This window comes from Esox lucius, chromosome 7 (assembly GCF_011004845.1).
Source record: "Esox lucius isolate fEsoLuc1 chromosome 7, fEsoLuc1.pri, whole genome shotgun sequence".
Classification (NCBI taxonomy): Eukaryota; Metazoa; Chordata; class Actinopteri; order Esociformes; family Esocidae; genus Esox; species Esox lucius.
In genome coordinates this window covers 29,837,743-29,860,023 of record NC_047575.1, presented here as the reverse complement: position 1 = coordinate 29,860,023, position 22,281 = coordinate 29,837,743, and the positions used below count along the sequence as shown (strand labels likewise).

Genomic DNA, 22,281 nt, shown 5'->3' with positions numbered 1-22,281 from the left:
TGGACTCTAGTTCAGGCCAGTGAAATGCGAAAGACAAAATACCTTTAAACATATATAATTATTACATATAACAGAAATACTGCCCATTTCTGGACAAATTTAATGACAATTGGCAGTAGTGGCCCATCTGTCTCTAAGGCCCAGTGTTTCAGTCAGAGAGTCAGGTGCAGAATATCTCCTGTCAGTGATATCACTGCAATTACACACAGGAGATGAAAGCAGAACCCGTAATGAGCCTGTGAACAAATAACCTGAGTGCAGCCTTTTAGGCTCATACAGTATAGATGAGGCACAGAAAAACGCGCTCTCACACACACACACACAACCACACACACACGCATACAAACACACACGCACAAACATGTTATCCCCCTGGAGCGGCCTACGGCGAACACCTAAAAGCGTTCTGCAGCAACAGCAATTTCTTTCTAATAATACATAATCCTATCATTTTCTATTCCAATCACAGACCTCAGGCCTCAGACACCAGCCCCGCCAACCAGAGACAAGTGGTAAGGCCGGGTTTCCTGCCTGCCTTTCTCCGCTCCGTCCTCTCTGCCTGCCCACCCCTGATTAGCTGCTGATAAATCTGTGGCCCAGGGCTCTGTGAGGAGCAGCACCCTGCCACAATCAGCGTCAGAGTTAGGGCTTTCTGCCTGCCTGCACAGAGTACTGCCTTCATTCCCTACTATCCCCCGTGCTCCTCATTGCGTCCGGCCATTCACTGCCACTAGGAGGCGGTGTTCATGTGGAATGAGGGGAATGACTGACTGACTGAGCTCTGGTCTACTGCAGTAAACTGGAAAGGTGGATAGAGATGTTGAGGGGCTGGACAGAGTCCAGGTAGAGATGCTCCTCGTTTATCCTGACCTGGAGACACTGTGTAGAAAGAGACAGATGGAGAGGGAGAATGAAAGCATGTATGTGGTTGTGTTTTTTTATATGTGTGTGTGTGTTTGAGAGAGAGAGAGAGAGAGAGAGAGAGAGAGAGAGAGAGAGAGAGAGAGAGAGCCTTCACACCCCACTGGGCCTTTCGTTTACAAGGCAAGAGCCCTTCACTCCTCTTCATTCGGCTGGCCCAACACACACTGCACCAGTGATCCAGTATAATGGGAGTAGCTAGGGACACAACGGTGCGTGGCGCCAGCACAGCAGCAATATTTTAGTTGCTACATACAAGTGTTCAACAGACCATAATCCCATCAATGACTCAGGTTGAACTAATAAACTTCTCTTTCTAAACGATTAATCACTAGCGTGAGGTAGTAAGATACAGCGTTGCTTTAGTGGTCTTAGCTTTTTTCTTGTCAATTCTGCAGACAGTTGCCTAACATGCTACACTTTAACTACAGGCTAGCCCTAGCTACCGTAGTTAGAAGAAGCGCTAATGGGGATCGATAAGATCAACAAGGCAACTAGTAGATTTGATCTACTTCTGCACAAGCTTTGCATATTTTGATATGAATTCGTAGCAATTTAGCATTAAGAAACGACTACTTTGATACAGAGTAGCCTACGTTGTGGGGGGTTGGAAAATGCACGCACCTTTGCCCAGTTGTTCCGTGGGCTGCAAACCATACAAAATTCTAACATCCACATTTTTGTGCTTTTCCTCTAATAATGGCTTGAGTAATTACTAGTCGAAAATAGTTTTCTATTTCGACTAGCAGAAACCTTTTTAAAAACAGATGAGTCTGATAGCGAACACGTGATTTACTAACTTTATCTTTTTAAAATGCATGAAATCAGGATACTAGCCATGTGCTAAATGATTATATACTGTGCTGCATATGTAAATACTAATGAATAATATTATTCATTGAGATTGAGAGCTAGATTAGCATATACAGATAGGTCTGGAAATATTTGGACACTGACACAATTTTCTATTTTGGCTCTGTACACCACCACAATGGATTTGAAATGAAACAACTGAGATGGAATTGAATGGCAGACTTTCAGCTTTAATTCAAGGTATTGAATATAAATATCTACGAAATGTTTCCACCTTTCCGTAAAACAGCTTTTTAGTCAATTTTCCAATTACTGTTGGTCCCTTGAAAAAAGAGGGGGCTACAAATTAAAGAGCTTTCATTTCTAAACCGTTCCTCCAATTTGGATGTGAATGCCCTCAAATTAAAGCTGGGAGATGGCACTTTAAGCCCACATTATTTAACTGTAACTTCAACATATTTTGGTAAACAACCAAAATAACAAAGCCTGTGTCAGTGTCCCATTATTTCCAGACCTAACTGTATGTCCAAAGGTATGTGGACACCCCTACTAATTAGTAAGTTAAGGTGTTTCAAAAACACCAACAACTCACAGGTGCATAAAATCTAGCACATAGCCATGAAATCTCTATAGACTAACACTGGCAGTACAATGGGTCTTTAATGAAGACCTCTGTGACTTTAAACGTGGCAGTGTCATAGGATGCAACTTGTGCCACAAGTCACTGAAAATCCTGCCCTACTAGATCTGCCCTGGTCAAATGAAAGTGCTATTATTCTGGAGTGGAAGCATTTAGGAGCAACAACAGCCCAGCCATGAAGTGGTAGACCAAACAAACTCACAGAGGCCACTCTGTGAAGATCATAATGCGTAGAAATTGTCTATCATCTGTTGTATCACTCACCACAAATTTCCAAACTGCCTCTGGAAGCAACATCAGCACAGTATCTGTTCATGGGAGCTTCACGAAATGGGTTTCCATGGCCTGGTACGCAAGCCTCACATAAACATGTGCAATGCCAAGCGTCGGCTGGAGTTTTTTAAAGCACACCGCCACTGGATTCTGGGGCAGTGGAAACGTGTTCTCTGGAATGATGAATCACGCTTAACTATCTGGCAGTCTGATGGATGAATCTGGGTTTGACGGATGCCAGGAGAACGCTACCTACAGCAATGCATAGTGCCAACTGTGAAGTTTGGTGAAGGAGGGATATTGGTCTGGGACTGTGTTTCAGGGTTTGGGATAGGCCCCTTACTTCCTGTGAAGAGTCATCTTAATGCTACAGGACAATGGGGTGCTTCCAACTTTATGACAACAGTTTGGAGAAGGCCCTTGCCTGTTCCAGCATGACTGTGCCCCGATGCACAAAGCGGGTCCATAAAGACATGGTTCAACAAGGCTTGTGTAGAGGAACTTGAGCAGCCTGCACAGAGCCCTGACCACAACCTCATTGAACACCTTTGGGATGTTTGGAACAGTGACTGCGAGCCAGGCTTTCTCGTCCAACATCAGTGCCTGAGCTCACAAATGCTCTTTGGCTGAATGGGCACAAATTCCCTCTGAGACACTCCAAAACCTTCCCAGAAGATTGGCGGCTGTTATAGCTGTAAAGGGGTGGCCAACTCCATATTAATGCCCATGGTTTTGGAATGGGATGTCCAACCAGATCATATAGGTGTGCTGGCCGGGTGTCCAGTTACATTTGGCCATATATTTAAATATACACTCACCTAAAGAATTATTAGGAACACCTGTTCAATTTCTCATTAATGCAATTATCTAATCAACCAATCACATGGCAGTTGCTTCAATGCATTTAGGGGTGTGGTCCTGGTGAAGACAATCTCCTGAACTCCAAACTGAATGTCAGAATGGGAAAGAAAGGTGATATATTTTGAGCATGGCATGGTTGTTGGTGCCAGATGGGCCGGTCTGAGTATTTCACAATCTGCTCAGTTACTGGGATTTTCGCGCGCAACCATTTCTAGGGTTTACAAAGAATGGTGTGAAAAGGGAAAAACATCCATTATGCGGCAGTCCTGTGGGCGAAAATGCCTTGTTGATGCTAGAGGTCAGAGGAGAATGGGCCGACTGATTCAAGCTGATAGAAGAGCAACTTTGACTGAAATAACCACTCGTTACAACCGAGGTATGCAGCAAAGCATTTGTGAAGCCACAACACGCACAACCTTGAGGCGGATGGGCTACAACAGCAGAAGACCCCACCGGGTACCACGCATCTCCACTACAAATAGGAAAAAGAGGCTACAATTTGCACGAGCTCACCAACATTGGACAGTTGAAGACTGGAAGAATGTTGCCTGGTCTGATGAGTCTCGATTTCTGTTGAGACATTCAGATGGTAGAGTCAGAATTTGACGTAAACAGAATGAGAACATGGATCCATCATGCCCTGTTACCACTGTGCAGGCTGGTGGTGGTGATGTAATGGTGTGGGGGATGTTTTCTTGACACCCTTTAGGCCCCACGGCCTACCTGAGCATTGTTTCTGACCTTTATGAGCACCATGTACCCATCCTCTGATGGCTACTTCCAGCAGGATAATGCACCATGTCACAAAGCTCGAATCATTTCAAATTGGTTTCTTGAACATGACAATGAGTCCACTGTACTGAAATGGCCCCCACAGTCACCAAATCTCAACCCAATAGAGCATCTTTGGGATGTGGTGGAACGGGAGCTTCGTGCCCTGGATGTGCATCCCACAAATCTCCATCAACTGCAAGATGCTATCCTATCAATATGGGCCAACATTTCTGAAGAATGCTTTCAGCACCTTGTTGAATGAATGCCACGTAGAATTAAGGCAGTTCTGAAGGCAAAAGGGGGTCAAACACAGTATTAGTATGGTGTTCTTAATAATAATTTAGGTGAGTGTATATGTAGGTAGTCGTCAACTTACAACCGGGATAAATTCAGACCTAGCGGTCGGAAGACAATTTGGCCGTAAATTGGCCGAGGAATAATAACTTAATAAGTATAATAATAATTAGTATATTCAAGTCCCCCGTAGCCATGTTTAAGGTTTCTCTTACTATGCTTGCTTGCGGCAGTATCTATCGAAAGCGCAGCCTCCTGCCCAGCCTCCCACACGGTACCACGCTGGTTGGCATGCAAGATGGTTGTGCGTCCGTGCAAACGTAGGTCGCATAGGTCATAAGCCGATGACTAACTGTATATACAGCTCTGGAAAAAATTAAGAGACCACTCTTAATTTTTCTCTGTAAAATTCCAACACAGGCACACCTCATTTTACTTAATGAGGTACTGATTAGGTGATTACCTGAACCAAATCTAATTTAACGAGGAAAAGGATAAAAACCACTGCTGTGGTCATCACTATCCTAGGACCAACTGGATGGCAAAAACAGTGCAAGTAGTACCTCAAAGGTAATTTGAACAAAAAAGTACTATTCAGCATGGCAAGAGTTGAAAAGAAAAGCTTTGAGGAAGGAAAAGAAGGGTTCAATTCTGGCTTTACTGGCAGACGGTCACAGTGAGTGTCAGGTGGCTTCCGTCCTGAAAAAGACGAGGGTTCTTAAGAACAAGGTCAAGCAACAAACATTGGGGACAATTAAGCTACAGACTGGCAGAGGGCAGAAACGACTGTCCACTGACCGACATGACCGTCAACTCATTCGAATGTCACAAAAAAAACGTAGGATGACATCAAGCGACCTACAAAAAGAATGGCAAACAGCAGCTGAGGTGAAGTGCATGGACCGTTGAGCAATGGAGTAAGGTCATCTTATCTGACGAGTCAAATTTTCAGCTTTGCCCAACACCTGGTTGTTTAATGGTTAGACAGAGACCTGGATAGGCCTACAAGCCACAGTGTCTCGCACCCACTGTGAAATTTGTTGGAGGATCGATGATGATCTGGGGATGCTTCAGCAAGGCTGGAATCGGGCAGATTTGTCTTTGTGATGGACACATGACTCAAGCAAAGTACAAAGTTATCCTGGAAGAACTCCTTCTTCCTTCTGCTCTGAGAGTTCTCCAACTCTGAGAGTTGTTTTTTTCAGCAGGACAGTGCTCCATGCCACACAGCCAGGTCAGTCAAGGTGTGGATGGAGGACCATCAAATCAAGACCCTGTCATGGCCAGCCCAATCTCCAGACCTGAACCCCATTGAAAACCTCTGGAATTTGATCAAGAGGAAGATGGATGGTCACAAGCCATCAAACAAAGCCGAGCTACTTGAATCTTTGTACCAGGAGTGGTATAAAGTCACCCAACAGCAGGCCAAGATGCATGAAAGCTGTGATTAAAAATCAGGGTTATTCCACCAAATATTGGAACATGTGTATCTTCTAGTTGAATATGAATTTGTTTTCTTTGTTTTCTGGATTATTTGAGGTCTGAAAACAATGAATATTTTTTTTTGTTATTTTGACCAGTTGTTATTTTCTACAAATAAATACTCTAAATGACAATATTTTTATTTGGGAGTTGGGAGTAATGTTGTCAGTAGAATAAAAAAAAACTGTTCATTTTACTCAAACACATACCCATGAAATGTAAAACCAGAGAAACTGATAATTTTGCCGTGGTTTCTTAAGTTTTTCCAGAGCTGTATATTTTAGGTTTCTCTGTTGTGGCAAGAATCAAAATGCTTTCCTTTAAGATGTAATGAACAAACTACATTCCTACATTTTTTTAAAGTAAAAGCAACACAAAAGTCAAATAAACAAATACAAAAACAACAACATAGAGTTTAATAACATGGAAATAAAAAAACAGTAGGAGAGCATTGAAAAGAAAGAGTAGTGGATGGTGAATGAATAAGTGCAAGGAATTTCAAAGATGACAGCTCATCTCACAGCTATGATATTCTACTTACAGGACGCTTTTCCACTCCATTACAACAAGGAGACGAAGTAGCTACTTTGTTTTGGTCGAAAATGCTTATGGAGAGATTCAGTACTTCCCATGCTGAGTGCCCCCCTGAAAAAATACATCTCCACTGATCTGCAGTTAAAGCATTAAGGACAGGAATGGACTGGACGGTAGAGCACTGCTGGAACAGGACCATGTTCTAGGCCTAATCAGATCATTAATAGGAAACTAATAACCAGTTATTATTTTCCCAAATTAGCATGTAAATGGATATAATGACATCATTGTAACCCAACATGGTCTGCAGGAATGAGACAGGATGCAGACAATGTAAAGACAGACACGAGGAAAATGTATTGGGTTGAAATATTGGATGGAACTCAATTCCACCAGAGTGTGGGACATGTCACTTCTCTCAGCAGGTTGAGGATAGCTTGACAACTGCTGGGCTCATGCAGACATTGGGGAATCAGTAGTATTTTCTCACTGTGCTACAACAGCCTATGTTTACGCCTTTAATAGAGACACAAGCAGCTGGTTCAGGGATCGAAATGGCAGAGACAACAGTAGTTACAACAGTAGCATTCTGCATAGCTACACCTAAGCAATACCCACACATGGGCGTGTTGTTACGCAGGACCAATCAGCAGGCTGCAGTCAATATCAACACCAGGAACAGCTATCCTCCTTGTAGACCAGGGGTAGATTACTCCAGTGCTGGCATGAGTAAATACTTCAGGTTTTCAGCCTCTCCTTCTCAATCAGGGACAAACTCACTATTGTTAAGTGTTTCTGTTAAATGTATTCTGTTGTTATGAATTTGGGTCCTGACCAACTTAACAACTTAAGGCAATTGTTTTTATTGTTTTTACCAGCAAGGCAATTGTTTTTATCTGCCGGTTGAGTGAGGAGTTTTAGTAGATCCGGAGTGGTTTTCGAATGCCCTGGCTGCAAAAAATTAAAATCTGATCGAAAGCACAGTTTCAATGTATCGCTTAAAGAAATGCTTAGACTCATAATGGCAATCTCATGGATTGCTTTCGTAGCGTGCCCTTGTATTTATCGAGAGTGGATACATTTTCCAGCCCAATGCCAAACAATAAATTCAGGATTGTCACTTTACAGTTACAAATCCTATATGTCTTCAGCATGACTATAAATACAGGTTCATATATATATATATATATATATTCATACATTTCTCAGACATTGTTGATCAAGGTACAGTTTCCCTCTTCCAGGTTATCTAATGCATTATGTTCAAAATGTTTGAAGAGATTCTATTCCAGCACTCCAAGTCTGACATTTAACAATGTTAATTAAGGGAAATGTACATCATATTTAACTAATATGAACATTATAGTGTAGCTAAATTCCTTCAGACTTAAAACCTCTGATTAAACAAGCAGAGCCATTATCGATGTGTGCAAGGGGACGGAATGAGAGAAAGGGGTGGAAAGGAAAGAGAAGCTTGAGAACGACAGAGAGAGAGAGGGATGCAGTGTGTTTCTTGGCTCCAGCATTGCTCATTAGCGGAAGAGGAACCTCAGGATCTCTGCCCAGTCCTCAGAGACCGCGAGACACAGAGAGAGAGAGACGGTGAGGGATGATATAAACAGAGGGAGAGATTTGATGGAGACAGAAAAACAGAGAGAGATGACAGACAGAATAAGAGAGAGAGAAATGATGAAACTATTTTCTTTTAATATCACAGCTGGACTAGGAGCTTCCTGGAAAGACACCCCATCGGAGGAGAATACCCGTCATCTCCAGTTTCTAGACCCAAATGGCACCGTATGCCCTTTAAAGTCCACCACTTCTGACTGGTGACTCAATAGAGAATAAGGGTTTATTTGGGCCGCACCATGTCCCCGGTTTCATTACACTCTGGTTACACCTGACAGGAGAGTTCCCTGCACCCACTCAGCTTTGTGTCCCATTCTAGACCATCTATTTGTAAAGACTGTTGTTGCTGTGGTGTCCTGAATGCATGTGTATGGAGACACATCACAATGATCATACATTTTCATGGACCACATGCCGATCACATACATAGCATAATGCTCGGTATAGCCGTCTTTAGCACTTGCAGTATATCTGATCTGGGTGCCACTGTTTCTGCTTGTCACAGAAGCAGGCTGGTGTTCCACAGAGAGGTGACACAGGTCACTGTGCAGTTATTTGAGTTCCACAGAGGGGTGACACGGGTCATTTGTTCTCTGTGTTGTCCTCTGGCTATTGCATGCTTTTTTGCTGGGTTATGAATGAAAATTTCAATTGGTACTCAATTGACATATTTAAATAACGTGTGAATGACCAAGACTTCAGTTTCCATTATTCACTCTTCTCAGATGTACTCCTGGAGCCCAGAGAAAATTTGGCCCCGCCAGCCAAGTTAATGTGGATTGCATCCCCAGTGTGACTGTATCAACGTACGTGCGACAAGTAAGACTTTGATCCTTTGAGCTACTGGAAAATAAATCCGGTATATTGTTACTTAATAATACATATATGAGACATGTTAAGGTAATATGATGTAATTATACGCAGAGAGTTGACTTTCTAACTCAGTGATCTTAACAGTGCACATTATTTAACGCGTGTTTGAGTACTCACCCCTGTCTGTGTCGTAGAGGAAGACAAACTTGTTCCAGTCGTAGTGGTCAAGCAGCGACAGCAGCGCCCCGCGGATCGAAGGCCGGAGCTGCAGAGTGAACTGGCTCTCTCCCTCGGTGGGAAAGCTGGGCGTGATGAGGGAGATGTGCAGCGCCCCGCAGAATGACGTCAGCGTGTGCACCGAGCGCTTGTCATACAGGCCGAAGATGGCGAAGACACCCCGCGAGTACTGGGAGCAGACTGGCGAGGAGGAAGGGCAGAGAAAGTGAGAGGGAAAGAGGGAGAGACGTTACTGACACAAGGCAGATAGTTGACTGATCCATCCAGATGTCCACAACCTCTGCCGAACATCCCCAAGTACACTCCTTTCTCCTTCTAAGGTTACATAATAATGGGAAGGAACAGACCCTAGTCTGAGTTGAGGAGTAACTGATTACAAGTTACATGTAAACAGTAACTAATCCGTTCAGTTACCAATATAAATATTGCCATTGGATTACAGATGCTTTTGAAAAGAAATAGTGATTACTTTTGGAAAGAATAGGTGCGCGAAATAATTATGACATGTTGCGTGTTTGATTTTTTTATTTAATGTTTTAAAAACAAAATAATAAAAGGTGTGTTTGGAAGGGCTCAGCCAAGGATGATGATTTGCATTTGACGCAACCACCTCAACTCCATACAACGTCCATACAGGTAGGCCATATGATTCTGCTTGCTTTGCATCTCAGAATATTGCATCCAATGGTTATCATTGCCTGTTGACCACATTGACTTTAAGCGAAGAGTGCAGATCACATTTCTTTTCTTACATTTGTGTTTTGAAAAAACATTGCTGGTGGCCCTAATAATCACAGGTTACGTTCGCGCAAGTAAAACGTGTTTGTGTGCAGATGTTCACGATTGCAAATGTGCATTTGAATGCCTGGGGTTTCTGCAACGTTTTAACAATGTTGTGGAGCAAAACACCAGGCTACATCAGATTTAGTGTACGTGCGAAAAGGGATAACTTGATTTTTATATACAACAATGTCAATAGAAATTGGCATTTATTTTTCAACAATGTTTTGAAGAAATCAAAAACAGCAATAAAACAAATAACAGAAAAGGCTAACACATCTTTCGATTTTGTGTTATGTTCAGATAAACAGACAGATTCTGGAAGATTGAAGGTTTTTTGATTAATTGGAACTCTGAATATCTGACAGACCTTTAGCATGTAATGTAGAGATGTTCCCCAATCATATTGAAGTAGAAAGCAATGGTTTAGAAGCCCTTTCCAAAGGCGCTGTTCAAAACCCGTAAGGTAAAATGCTAATTACGTTTTTGGCCAACTATGTAAACTCTAACATTGGTTGATCCCGCAAAAGGTGTTCAACTTACAGGCTATTTCTATTTGTTTTCTGATGCCTCTTAATATGAAAGTAATCAAATTACGCTACTGAATTTGAGTAATTAAAAAGTACAAATGTGGACAGGTAACATGTAACTGTAACTGATTACATTCAAAATGTAACCTACCCAACTCTGGTCCTACCTAGTTTAAGGAGTCTGTCTGACTGTCTTTCTCAAACTTTTTCTGTTCTCCGTTTCTCCCGCTCCTCCCAAACCAGCAGTTTTATTCTGATAGTAAATAACCTCCAGTAGACAATCAAAATACTGGCTTTAATATAAAATTATTTACATGCAAAATGCAGTAACATTTTCTGGTTAATCCAATGCTATAACGGCTTGTGCTTTGTGGTGTGTGCTTATAAAAACACCATAATGAGCAGCTACACTGACTTCCTCACATCTGGCCACTACCAAATGAACTAAAAGCACACAGGGAAAAGACATTATCAAAGTGATTCTACTATTCCATTCCATTTTTCTTGTTGCTACTGTAGGTTTGTGCTGCTGTTGTTTCACATTTTGTCACAGTATCACAGATTACACTATGCAATCTACTTCCAGTTTGCTCCTGTAAATAAATATATAGTAATATAAGTCTAGGTTTGCACAGTGTTTAATTTACAGTGAGGGAGAAAAGTATTTGATCCCCTGCTGATTTTGTAAATTTGCCCACTGACAAAGAAATTATCAGTCTATAATTTTAATTGTAGGTTTATTTGAAAAGTGAGAGACAGAATAATAAAAAAGATTATCCAGAAAAACGCATGTCAAAAATGTTATACATTGATTTGCATTTTAATGAAATAAGTATTCAACCCCTCTGCAAAACATTACTTAGTATTTGGTGGCAAAACCCTTGTTGGTAATCACATAGGTAAGACGTTTCTTGTAGTTGGCCACCAGGTTTGCAGACATCTCAGCAGGGATTTTGTCCCAGTCCTCTTTGCAGATCTTCTCCAAGTCATTAAGGTTTAGAGGCTGACGTTTGGCAACTCAAACCTACAACTCCTTCAACAGATTTTCTTATGGGATTAAGGTCCGGAGACTGGCTAGGCCACTCCAGGACCTTAATTTGCTTCTTCTTTAGCCACTCCTTTTTTGCCTTGGTCGTGTGTTTTGGGACATTGTCATGCTGGAATACTCATCCACGACCCATTTTCAATGCCCTGGCTGAGGGAAGGAGGTTCTCACCCAAGATTTGACGGTACATGGCCCCATCCATCGTCCCATTGATGCGGTAAAGTTGTCCTTTTCCCTTAGCAGAAAAACACCCCCAAAGCATAATGTTTCCACCTCCATGTTTGACGGTGGGGATGATGTTTCTTGGTGACTATGGTCCCAGCTGCCTTGAAATCATTGACACGATCCTCCTGTGTAGTTCTGGGCTGATTCCTCACTGTTCTCATGATCATTGCAACTCCACAAGGTGAGATCTTGCATGGATCCCCAGACCGAGTGAGATTGACAGTTCTTTTGTGTTTCTTCCATTTGCGAATAATCACACCAACTGTTGTCACCTTCTCACCAAGCTGCTTGGCGATGGTCTTGTAGCCCAATCCAGCCTTGTGTAGGTCTACAATCTTGTCCCTCACATCTTTGGACAGCTCTTTGGCATTGGCCATGGTGGAGAGTTTTGAATCTGATTGACTGCTTCTGTGGACAGGTGTCTTTTATACAGGTAACAAGCTGAGATTAGGAGCACTCCCTTTAAGAGTGTGCTCCTAATCTCAGCTCGTTACCTATATAAAAGACACCTGGGTGCCAGAAATCTTTCTGATTGAGAGGGAATCAAATACCTATTTCACTTATTAAAATGCAAATCCATTTATAAAATCTTTGACATGCATTTTTCTGGATCTTTTTGTTATTTTGTCTCCAGCTGTTCAAATAAACCTACCATTAAAATTATAGACTGATCATTTCTTTGTCAGTGGGGAAACACTCAAAATCAGCAGGGGATCAAATACTTCTTCCCCTCACTGCCTGTTCACCGTGAATTTACCTGCACCTTCCCATTTATTAATGCATAGAGAGTAGGGCTGATGGAGGGATCAGTTTGGAAATGTGTAAAATGTTATGGCGTCTGTTGTCTATGTACAGTGGATATAAAAAGCCTAAATGGTGGCCGGATGTATAATTACATAGCCAGACATGACCGCCTTGACAACCTGATAGATACTAGTGTGAGATAGGTAGTCTTACCAAAAGACCCCCTTGTCAACCTGATAGATACCAGTGTGAGGTAAGTAGTTCCACCAAAAGCACACATTTACAAACATACTGCTGTCAGATGAGCCTGTTTTGACCCTGATGAAAGTGTGTTTTGTAGGGTGACAAATACGCCAGACATTGTTCTGTTAGAGGGAGGTCAAGGTGAGGGCTTCCCAATTCCACCACTACATGGAGCCGATGTTGGCTGACAAGGTAATAAAATAGGCCAGAACAGACTTGAGTATTAGTGCAGAGGGGAAATTCTGATATTTGGGAGTCTCAGCTCAGAGGCTGACAGTGCAGGCCTGTCTAAATCAAGTAATTGTGGCCGGAATGAATAAGAAAGCTTTGAGTACCCATAGATTTTAAGGCATTAATGACCATTCAATTATCTGAATCCTTTTGATCGTAACATGTGGATTGAAATATTGCATTTAAAATGTGTTTATGTGTGTTTGTGAGCACGTGTGAAGAAAAGGTGTAGTCGACCTAGGGGTCAAGAATAAGGCAAACTACTTAATACAGCTGTTCAGTAATTAAACAGACACACACCTTCACTTAGCTCTCTAAATGCAGCCAATGTACATCTATGTTGATCGCCATTAAAAATAACCTTTATTACTATTACTGTATTCAATACACACACTCATGGCAGCTATGCATTAAGAAAACCTCTCTGAAAATGTCCATGTGGTTGAACATTGAGCTGGCGGAATATATACAGTGGTGCAAAAGATGTACAGGGGAGGGTGTAGTGGGAGATGTTTTCCACTACATCAATTTAGCCAATGGCTATCACGCCAGGAATTTCCAATGCATTTCTGATTGGCTGTGAAGGCCACGTTTGATGCATTGTTCCACAAGAACTTAGCATATTTGGCTGAAAGAGTTTACAGTTTACATCCCCGTGCACCATGCCAATAGAACCATGATTGGTCTCCGCATTGCCTCTAACGGCAGATATAGATGTCGACCTGGTATGATCTGCTTGATTTTAGAGCCTTGTCAGAAAAGCTCTGCTCAATGCAGCAGTCAAATGTGCAGCCAATTTCAATATAAGCGCGCACACACACACACACACACACACACACATGACTACTAATGCATAAATTCATTCAACAACCCACCAGAGCTTGAAACATTATAAACATAAATATATTATCCATCACATCACTCTCAGTTCATTGTATACATCCTTTCTCAATTTCACCTCTATCCATCTCTCTTTCCATCACCCCCCTTTCCTGAAGAAGAACAAAACCTCTAATGAGTAGCCTGCTGAGCTGATGTTATTTCCAACAAAACAATGTTAACATCACATACAGACAAATACACACGCACAAACACACACTCGAAACACATGCACACATCGAAACAGACATACATACATTAACAACAGTTTTTAATGTTTGTATGTTTTATAAATCTGGTCATGCTTCTGATGTGAACTAGGTTTAATAGACTCTGGACTCAGCCCACATGCATTTATTAATTATTTATTAATCATTACAACCTGTACTCTTAAAATGTTCACCCGGCACAGCCAGAAGAGGACTGGTCACCCTTCTGAGCCTGGTTCCTCTCTAGGTTTCTTCCCAAATTTCAGCCTTCTTAGGGAGTTTTTCCTAGTCACTGAAAATAAACACTGTTGTTGTTTGCTCCTTGGGGTTTCAGGCTGGGTGTTTTGTAAAGGCACTTTGTGACAACTGCTGTTGATTTGATTGATTGATTATAAATTAACTTCATGTCTTTTTCTAGATAAATCAATTAGATGTTTTTCAACTTTGGGCAGAGAAAAATCTAAATATGTTGTATGTTTAGTTAGAGATAGATCTAGATACAGTATCTTATGCATTTGAGCTAAGATGGATCTACAGTGAGGGATATTCTTTTTTTAATCCCCTGCAGATTTTGTACGTTTACCCACTGACAAAGAAATGATCAGTCTATAATTTTAATGGTAGTTTTTTTAACAGTGAGAGACAGAATAACAATAAAAATATTCAGAAAAACACATGTCAGAAATGTTATGAATTGGTTTGCATTTTAATGAGTGACATATGAAATAGGTATTTGATTCCCTCTCAATCAGAAAGATTTCTGGCTCCCGGGTGTCTTTTATACAGGTAACAAGCTGGGATTAGGAGCACACTCTTAAAGGGAGGGCTCCTAATCTCAGCTTGTAAGCTGTATAAAAGACACCTGTCCACAGAAGCAATCAATCAGATTCCAAACTCTCCACCATGGCCAAGACCAAAGAGCTGTCCAAGGATGTGAGAGACAAGATTGTAGACCTACACAAGGCTGGAATGGGCTACAAGACCATCGCCAAACAGCTTAGTGAGAAGGTGACAACAGTTTGTGTGATTATTCGCAAATGGAAGAAACACAAAAGAACTGTCAATCTCACTCGGTCTGGGGCTCCATGCAAGATCTCACCTTGTGGAGTTGCAATGATCATGAGAACAGTGAGGAATCAGCCCAGAACTACATGGGAGGATCATGTTAATGATCTCAAGGCAGCTGGGACCATAGTCACCAAGAAACACCATCCCCACTGTCAAACATGGAGGTGGAAACATTCGGCTTTGGGGGTGTTTTTCTGCTAAGGGGAAAGGACAACTTCACCGCATCAAAGGGACGATGGACGGGGCCATGTACCGTCAAATCTTGGGTGAGAACCTCCTTCCCTCAGCCAGGGCATTCAAAATGTGTCGTGGATGAGTATTCCAGCATGACAATGACCCAAAACACATGACCAAGGCAAAAAAGGGGTGGCTCAAGAAGAAGCAAATTAAGGTCCTGGAGTGGCCTAGCCAGTCTCCAGACCTTAATCCCATAAGAAAATATGTTGAAGGAGTTGTAGGTTTGAGGTGCCAAACATCAGCCTCGAAACATTAATGACTTGGAGAAGATCTGCAAAGAGGACTGGGACAAAATCCCTGCTGAGATGTCTGCAAACCTGGTGGCCAACTACAAGAAACGTCTGACCTCTGTGATTGCACAGGGGTCGAATACTTATTTCAGTCAATAAAATGCAAATCAATTAATACAATTTTTGACATGCGTTGTTCTGGATTTTGTTGTTGTTATTCTGTCTCTCACTTTTCAAATAAACCTACCATTAAAATTATAGACAGATCATTTCTTTGTCAGTGGGCAAATGTACAAAATCAACAGTGTGTCAAATAATGTTGTCCCTCACTGTATATACAGTAAGTTACTTTCCTTTTGGTAGACAAAATATGTATCTTCAAGTAAAGAAAAATCTATATAAGATACATGCCTATGGAGATCTATAAAAGTTGCATAGGTAGATATATATTGAGTTTATTTATAGCTTGATCTAGAAGTTATATGCCTTTAGGGAGAGATGGATGTATATGAGTTATATGCCTTTAGGGAGCGATAGATCGCTCGGTATCCCTGAGGTATACAGTACTTTTTAATACAGCATAAACAGACATGTCCCCTGTGACTATGGGTTTTAACCAGACTAGGCTGCAGTGAATTCAATTAGGTCCTTTTCCTACTTTTCTCCCCCTCCCTCTTCCTCTCCCTTTCCCCCTCCCTCTTCCTCTCCCTCTCTCCCTTTGCTTTTGTCTGCTTGGAGGAAAGGATAGTCTGAATTGAGTGAATTGACTACAGCTCAGACAAGCTCTGGAGAAAAGAAGAGGTAGAGGACTCAGAAGGAGGGATGGTGGATTGTAAACAAAGCAATAACATGGGGGGCTGCTTACACTTATCTGGGCTTTAATTTCACCTTAGAGAGATAAACACACGCAAGACAAAACACACACACACACACACACACAAACACAGCTAGACTGACATCTATATTCCATCGAAATCAAACATACCCTGGGAGACTCCTTATTCTCCAGTGATTCTGGAGACAGTGGCAATAGTTTTTATTATGGTATCACCAAATTTGACTTGTTCTCATTTGAGTGCTTGAGCAAAAAGGTATTAATAATTATGTTTTATTGTTTGCTGAAAAGAAAACAAATAAGTGGCCCACTGTGATCAAGGAGTCTCCTCTGCTGCCCCCACTGCACATGCACTGCTGCAGCATGGGTTCAAATCTAGACCATTTTCAGCAAATACTTTCCATAATTTTTCCCTGTTTATCTGTCTAATGAAAAAATGTAAAAGTGTGATTCTAGTCCAGAGACTGAGATGACCATTAGAAAATGTTGATTGTGATCCTAATGAACCATTTCTTTATGGATATTGATGTGTTTCAGTATCTTGCCAGAGACAATCTCTTGATTAAAAATAAATGAGAGTTTGGTTAAATCAAATAACCTGAAATCTCCATATTCTCCATATGTGACCAGAATGAGAGTTTGGCATTAATACATGAAATATTATGACACGTCCAAACTCCCTTAGACCTTCTATTGATTTTAAGCTGGTAGTGGCTAAAGTTATAAATAGCGAAGTTGTCCTTCAAAGATTGACAGTAAAATCGGACTGCTTCTATCCCTTCGTCCTATGGTGTGACATTCGAGTTTGGAAAATGTAATAAATACTCAGGAAACATAAAAACTTTAAACAGAGGCCTTATGAGGTGAAACACAGGGGAGAAATCACGACAAACCCGCCTCAGATGAGAAGATCTGATGCTCCAGCATCAACGTTTCGAGATGACACTGCTTCAGACCGTAGTTAGTAATAGTTTCAGATTTTAAATTAGATTCAACTTTATTGTCGTTGAACAGTACACGTACAGTACAACAGAATGCAGTTAGCATCTAACCAGAAGTGCAAATAGAGGGCAGGAAATGTACAAGTATTAAGTATATGTTACAGTGGAATGTGTAGATGTGTGATGTGTAATGAAGGCAAATACAGTGCAAAATGGCAATTCTTAATGAACAATGAAGGCAAACGGGAGGGCAGAAAATGTACACATTTGCAAGTATTAAGGATATGTATGTTCAAGTGGGAATAAATAGTTGTGCAATGAGGCAAATGCAAGTTCAAATGGCAGTTCTCACTGTGCAATCGAGCATAATTGGAGGTGTAAGTTAGTCAGTGCAACTGAAATGCAGGTATAGCAGCAATGAGGCTCCCGAGGCAGACAAGTAGTACAAGGGAATAAAGCAACAAGGGGCAGTACTAAGCGGTGGCTGGGTGGGTATGGTTAGTGATGGGTCACAGGGTTTAGCAGGGTTACTGTAGATGGAAAGAAGCTGTTCCTGAGCCTGCTGGTGTGTGAACGAAGAGACCTGTACACCCGCCTGATGGTAGGAGGGCAAACAGTTTATGGCATGGATGTGAAGTGTCTCTGATGATGCCGTGTGCACTGTGCGAACACCAGTTGCCTTAAGGTCTACGAAGGCGGGGAGCTGGGCACCAGTGATGTGCTGGGCGGTTTTCACCAGTTGTTGTAGGGCTTTCCGGGCCGCCACGGAGCATCCGCCAAACCACACTGTGGCACAGTTCGTCAAAATGCTCTCGATTGTGCAGCTGTAGAGGTTCACGAGGATCTGGGAAGACAAGCGAGACTTCTTCAGCCTCATTAAAAAGTACAGGCGCTGCTGCACCTTTTTGACCAGAGTTGAGGTGTTGAGGATCCAGGAGAGGTCCTGAGAAATGTGGACACCCAGGAATTTGAAGCTGGACACATGCTCTACCTCAGTGCCATCGAAGCGAACTGGGGCGTGACTGCAACCTTGAGACCTGTAATCCACAGTGAGCTCCCTGGTCTACTCTACATTGAGGGCCAGGTTGTTGTCAGTGCACCATGCGTCCAGGGACTTGACCTCTTCCCTGTAGGCTGACTCGTCATTGTCACTGATCAGGCCTACCACCGTGGTGTCGTCTGCCAACGTGACGATGGTGTTGGGAGTCTGTACAGGAACGCAGTCGTAGGTGAAGAGGGAGTCCAGGAGGGGGCTCAGCACACAGACTTGTGGAACACCAGGGTTCAGGATCAGGGTGGAGGAGGTGAAGTTGTCTAACCTGACCGACTGGGGTCTTTTGGTTAGGAAGTCCAAAGTCCAGTTGCAGAGAGAGGGGCTGATCCCCAGGTCATGGAGTTTGTTGACCAGCCTGGAGGGGATGACTATGCTGAATGCTGAGCTAAAGTCTATGAATAGCATTCTCCCATAGGTGTTGGTTTTGTCCAGGTGGTTCAGGGAAGAGTGTAAAGCTGTGGAGATGGTGTCCTCTGTAGGCCTTTTCGACCACTAGGCAAACTGGTAGGGATCCAGTGTTGGGGGAAGGCAGGACTTAAGGTGGGCCAGAACTAGTCTTTTGAAGCACTTCATGATCATGGGGGTGAGTGTGACAGGTCGGAAGTCATTCAGGCTAGATGCAGTCGACTGCTTTGGCACTGGCACAATGGTTGCAGTCTTGAAGCACGTTGGAACAACCACCTGGGCCAGTGACAGGTTGAAAATGTCAGCGAAGACCTCAGCCAGCTCCCTAAGCACAAATGCTCTGAGCACACGCCCAGGGACGCCATCAGGACCAGCAGCCTTGCATTCACCCTGCTCAGTGCAGATGACACATTTGCAGTGGATATTCTGAGGGTGGGGGTCGTCTGGGGGAGATTTTAATGGCTGGCTCATTGTTGTCCCTGTCGTAGCGGGCGTAGAACCGGTTTTACTCGTCTGTGAAGGAGACGTCGCTGGCTGTGGGGGTAGGGTTCTTTGGCTGGTAGTCTGTGAAGGCTTGGATGCCCTGCCACATTCTTTGGGGTTCGGAGTAGTAATTTGAAGTTCGGGAGGAAGGAGAAGGTTCGGATTTGTTATCGAAATTGTTATTCAAGATCCGAACTGACATTTAACTCATTGCTGAAAGGTGGCGCACACTTGCATTGTGCAGCTTTAATGGAACATCTGGTAAACAGTGTAAGAATATTTGTGGATTTTTAAAAAGGTTTGCCAAAATGAATACATATCTTATTCAGATTTAAGAGGGTAGATGCATTACTGGGCACAGTAATCCCAAAAATGACTTAATCCGTCTGAACAGTTTGAACTGGCAGTGACCTAGAAGAGACTGGAGCTGGCCAATCAGCAGTCAGTTCACATTAATATTTTATGTAACTTGTGTAAGTTTTACAGCATTCTGTTTTTGGTGTCCGCTCACACCAGTTCTACACACAAAAGTTGCTTTCTTTTCTTATACTTGTATTGGAAGGAATACCTAGACAAAAACACATCAATGTCTGTATTCATTAAAAAAATATTCTTGCTTCGCATTTTACCACACTATCATTTATAAATCAAAGATTTGCCTGCTTAAATGTGAACCGCCCATAAGCATAGTTCGTTTTTGACCAAACACTGCATTGCCCAAGGGCTCTATATTCTAAATTGCAATGACATACAGTAAATGCTGTTACTTAATGACACAGCTCAGGCTGTCCTCTTGGACCAGTCCATTTGTCCCATGTCAGCAGTGACCCTGAACCAGCTTCCGCCGGCCTTCCAGTCCACTGGACAAACAGGTCAGCAGGCCAAGCCACAGCAAATGCAGCCCCTCACACCATCAATATGATGCATGACAGAGAGGGAGAGTGGAGTGCATGTGTGTGTGTGCGTGTGTGGTGTCAGGGTAGGAGGAATGGGAGGGTTTGTCTGTGTGTGTGTTTATGTGTGTAGGACGCGGCTGGGAGGGGGATTGCTGGTCGCTCCATAAGCAATGTTCCCTGAAATGATTGGCTAACAGGCTAGCTGGGAATCCTACTGAATAGGGGGAAAGTAATGTGGTACCAGCGGAATTGGCAGGTCTGGGTGATGATAAAGAAACCAAAGCTGTTTGGCTTGGCAGGGTGAAAAGGATAGACATTTATACATTGCTGAAAAACAGGATAGTACACAAACCGACGTGATGCGCGGGGTGCCTGGGCGTTCGGGTCAATTCCTTTTTAAATCCAGTGAATTCAAGTGAGCCACACTCCAAGTCAAATTCCAAAAGTGTCTCATTCAAAAGCATACCATGTAATTAGCATTTTTAGTGCACATCCTAAGTTGACTGAAATTGAAATGGAATTAGCTCAGTTAGAATTCAGACAACAACACGTTTCTGCATGACTGCTGCTGACGGACTACACCAACCCCATTGCAACGCACTCTGTCTGCTTGACTACATCTCCCATGATGCAACAGCCTATTTCCCTCCCACCTTCCCTCCCTAACCGCCTCCTTCATGAGGTTTTTCACATCCACCTTTAACATTTTTTAAGATTATGTCACGATAACAGACAAGCACTGTGAAATACCTAGAGAATAGTGTGGGAGGAGAGAGTGCAGAGGGAGTCAAAGAGATAAAAAAGGCTGTTTATATTTTATGAGAGGGACTGACTGTAACACTGTGATCCTAGGAGTCCCGGTGTAGTGTGTTAGAGTAAAAAAGAGAGCGAGAGAGAAAAAGAGCGTGTGTTTGTGCTTGAGGTTTTATGTGTGGAAATCGGCAGTTCTTTGTGACCGTTTGAAGCAGCTTGGGTTGAAATGTAAATATTCCACCGTATCTGTAGACATCTAGATGTCCCTAGCTCAACTCCTAACCCCGACCCTAGGTTGTGTGGATTATATAGTTGGTTTGTGATGAGAGGACCCAGGTCTGATGACAACCTATCCAAGGATAAATCAAGAACATAATCGAACACGCATACACTGTGAGCTGTCAGCACATGCCAGCTAGACATCGGACCACAGATCTTCCTTCTGAGACAAACTATAACAGATAGATACAATATTGTCATGATCTTAACTTCTGCATTGCTAGAAGCAGACAACCTTCAATAAGCCTCTAAAGCAAAATATTTGAAAGAAAATACAGTGAACAGTGGAGAAAACACTTCGCTGTTCACACAAGCAAAAATATCCTGGTGATGACCATAACTCAACCGCCACCGATGCAGCAGGCAGATGTAGACCCGACCGTACATTCCAATCACAGAAAACCATCATGAAACAAAGTTAAACACAGTTAAAGAAACACTGCTCTCCCAGCAACACTTTTAAGGGAATAGAGAAAACGCAGAGAGGCACGAATGGTGCTCTTAAGTGTTCCTCAAGAGGCGCTAATTAAATGTGTTAAAATTTAAAGGGATGACTGAACTAAACTCTCAGTCAATTCTCATCCCACTTAGCGTCCATTAAAAATGAGTTGTGTTGGTGAAGAGTGTGTGATTGCGTGCGCGCCGGCACGTTCTTGTGATTGAGAGATGCGGCTGGAGTATTAAATTTAGATCTCAAGTTGAGCGTCTCTCCCTTTTAAGTTGCGCTAACAGCTAGCACGTTTAGCTGCCATCACCACTCGCGCAGCTTTCACACAGCACCAAATGGCATCGTAATCCCTGGGCACTACTTCTGACCAGGGCCCGTTAATAGTGCACTGCTAGGGTGTGGCGTGGGATGCCCTCAGACTGCTGGAGAAAAGCAGCGCTGACTAAGACAAGCATCTTGAAGAGAGAAAAGCTTCATTCATTACGCTGCTGCTGC

At 42.6% G+C, this 22,281-nt stretch overlaps 1 protein-coding gene across 8 annotated transcripts in view; it reads right to left on the bottom strand.

Moving 5' to 3' along the window:
- Window positions 1-22,281, bottom strand: part of gria4b (glutamate receptor, ionotropic, AMPA 4b) — a 142,227-nt gene that overhangs the window by 56,300 nt on the left and 63,646 nt on the right. For all 8 annotated transcript variants that reach the window (XM_034293242.1, XM_034293240.1, XM_034293238.1 and 5 more), the window contains exon 3: window positions 9,212-9,451. In XM_034293242.1, the coding sequence (XP_034149133.1) occupies window positions 9,212-9,451 (240 nt within the window). The remainder of the gene's footprint in view (window positions 1-9,211; window positions 9,452-22,281) is intronic.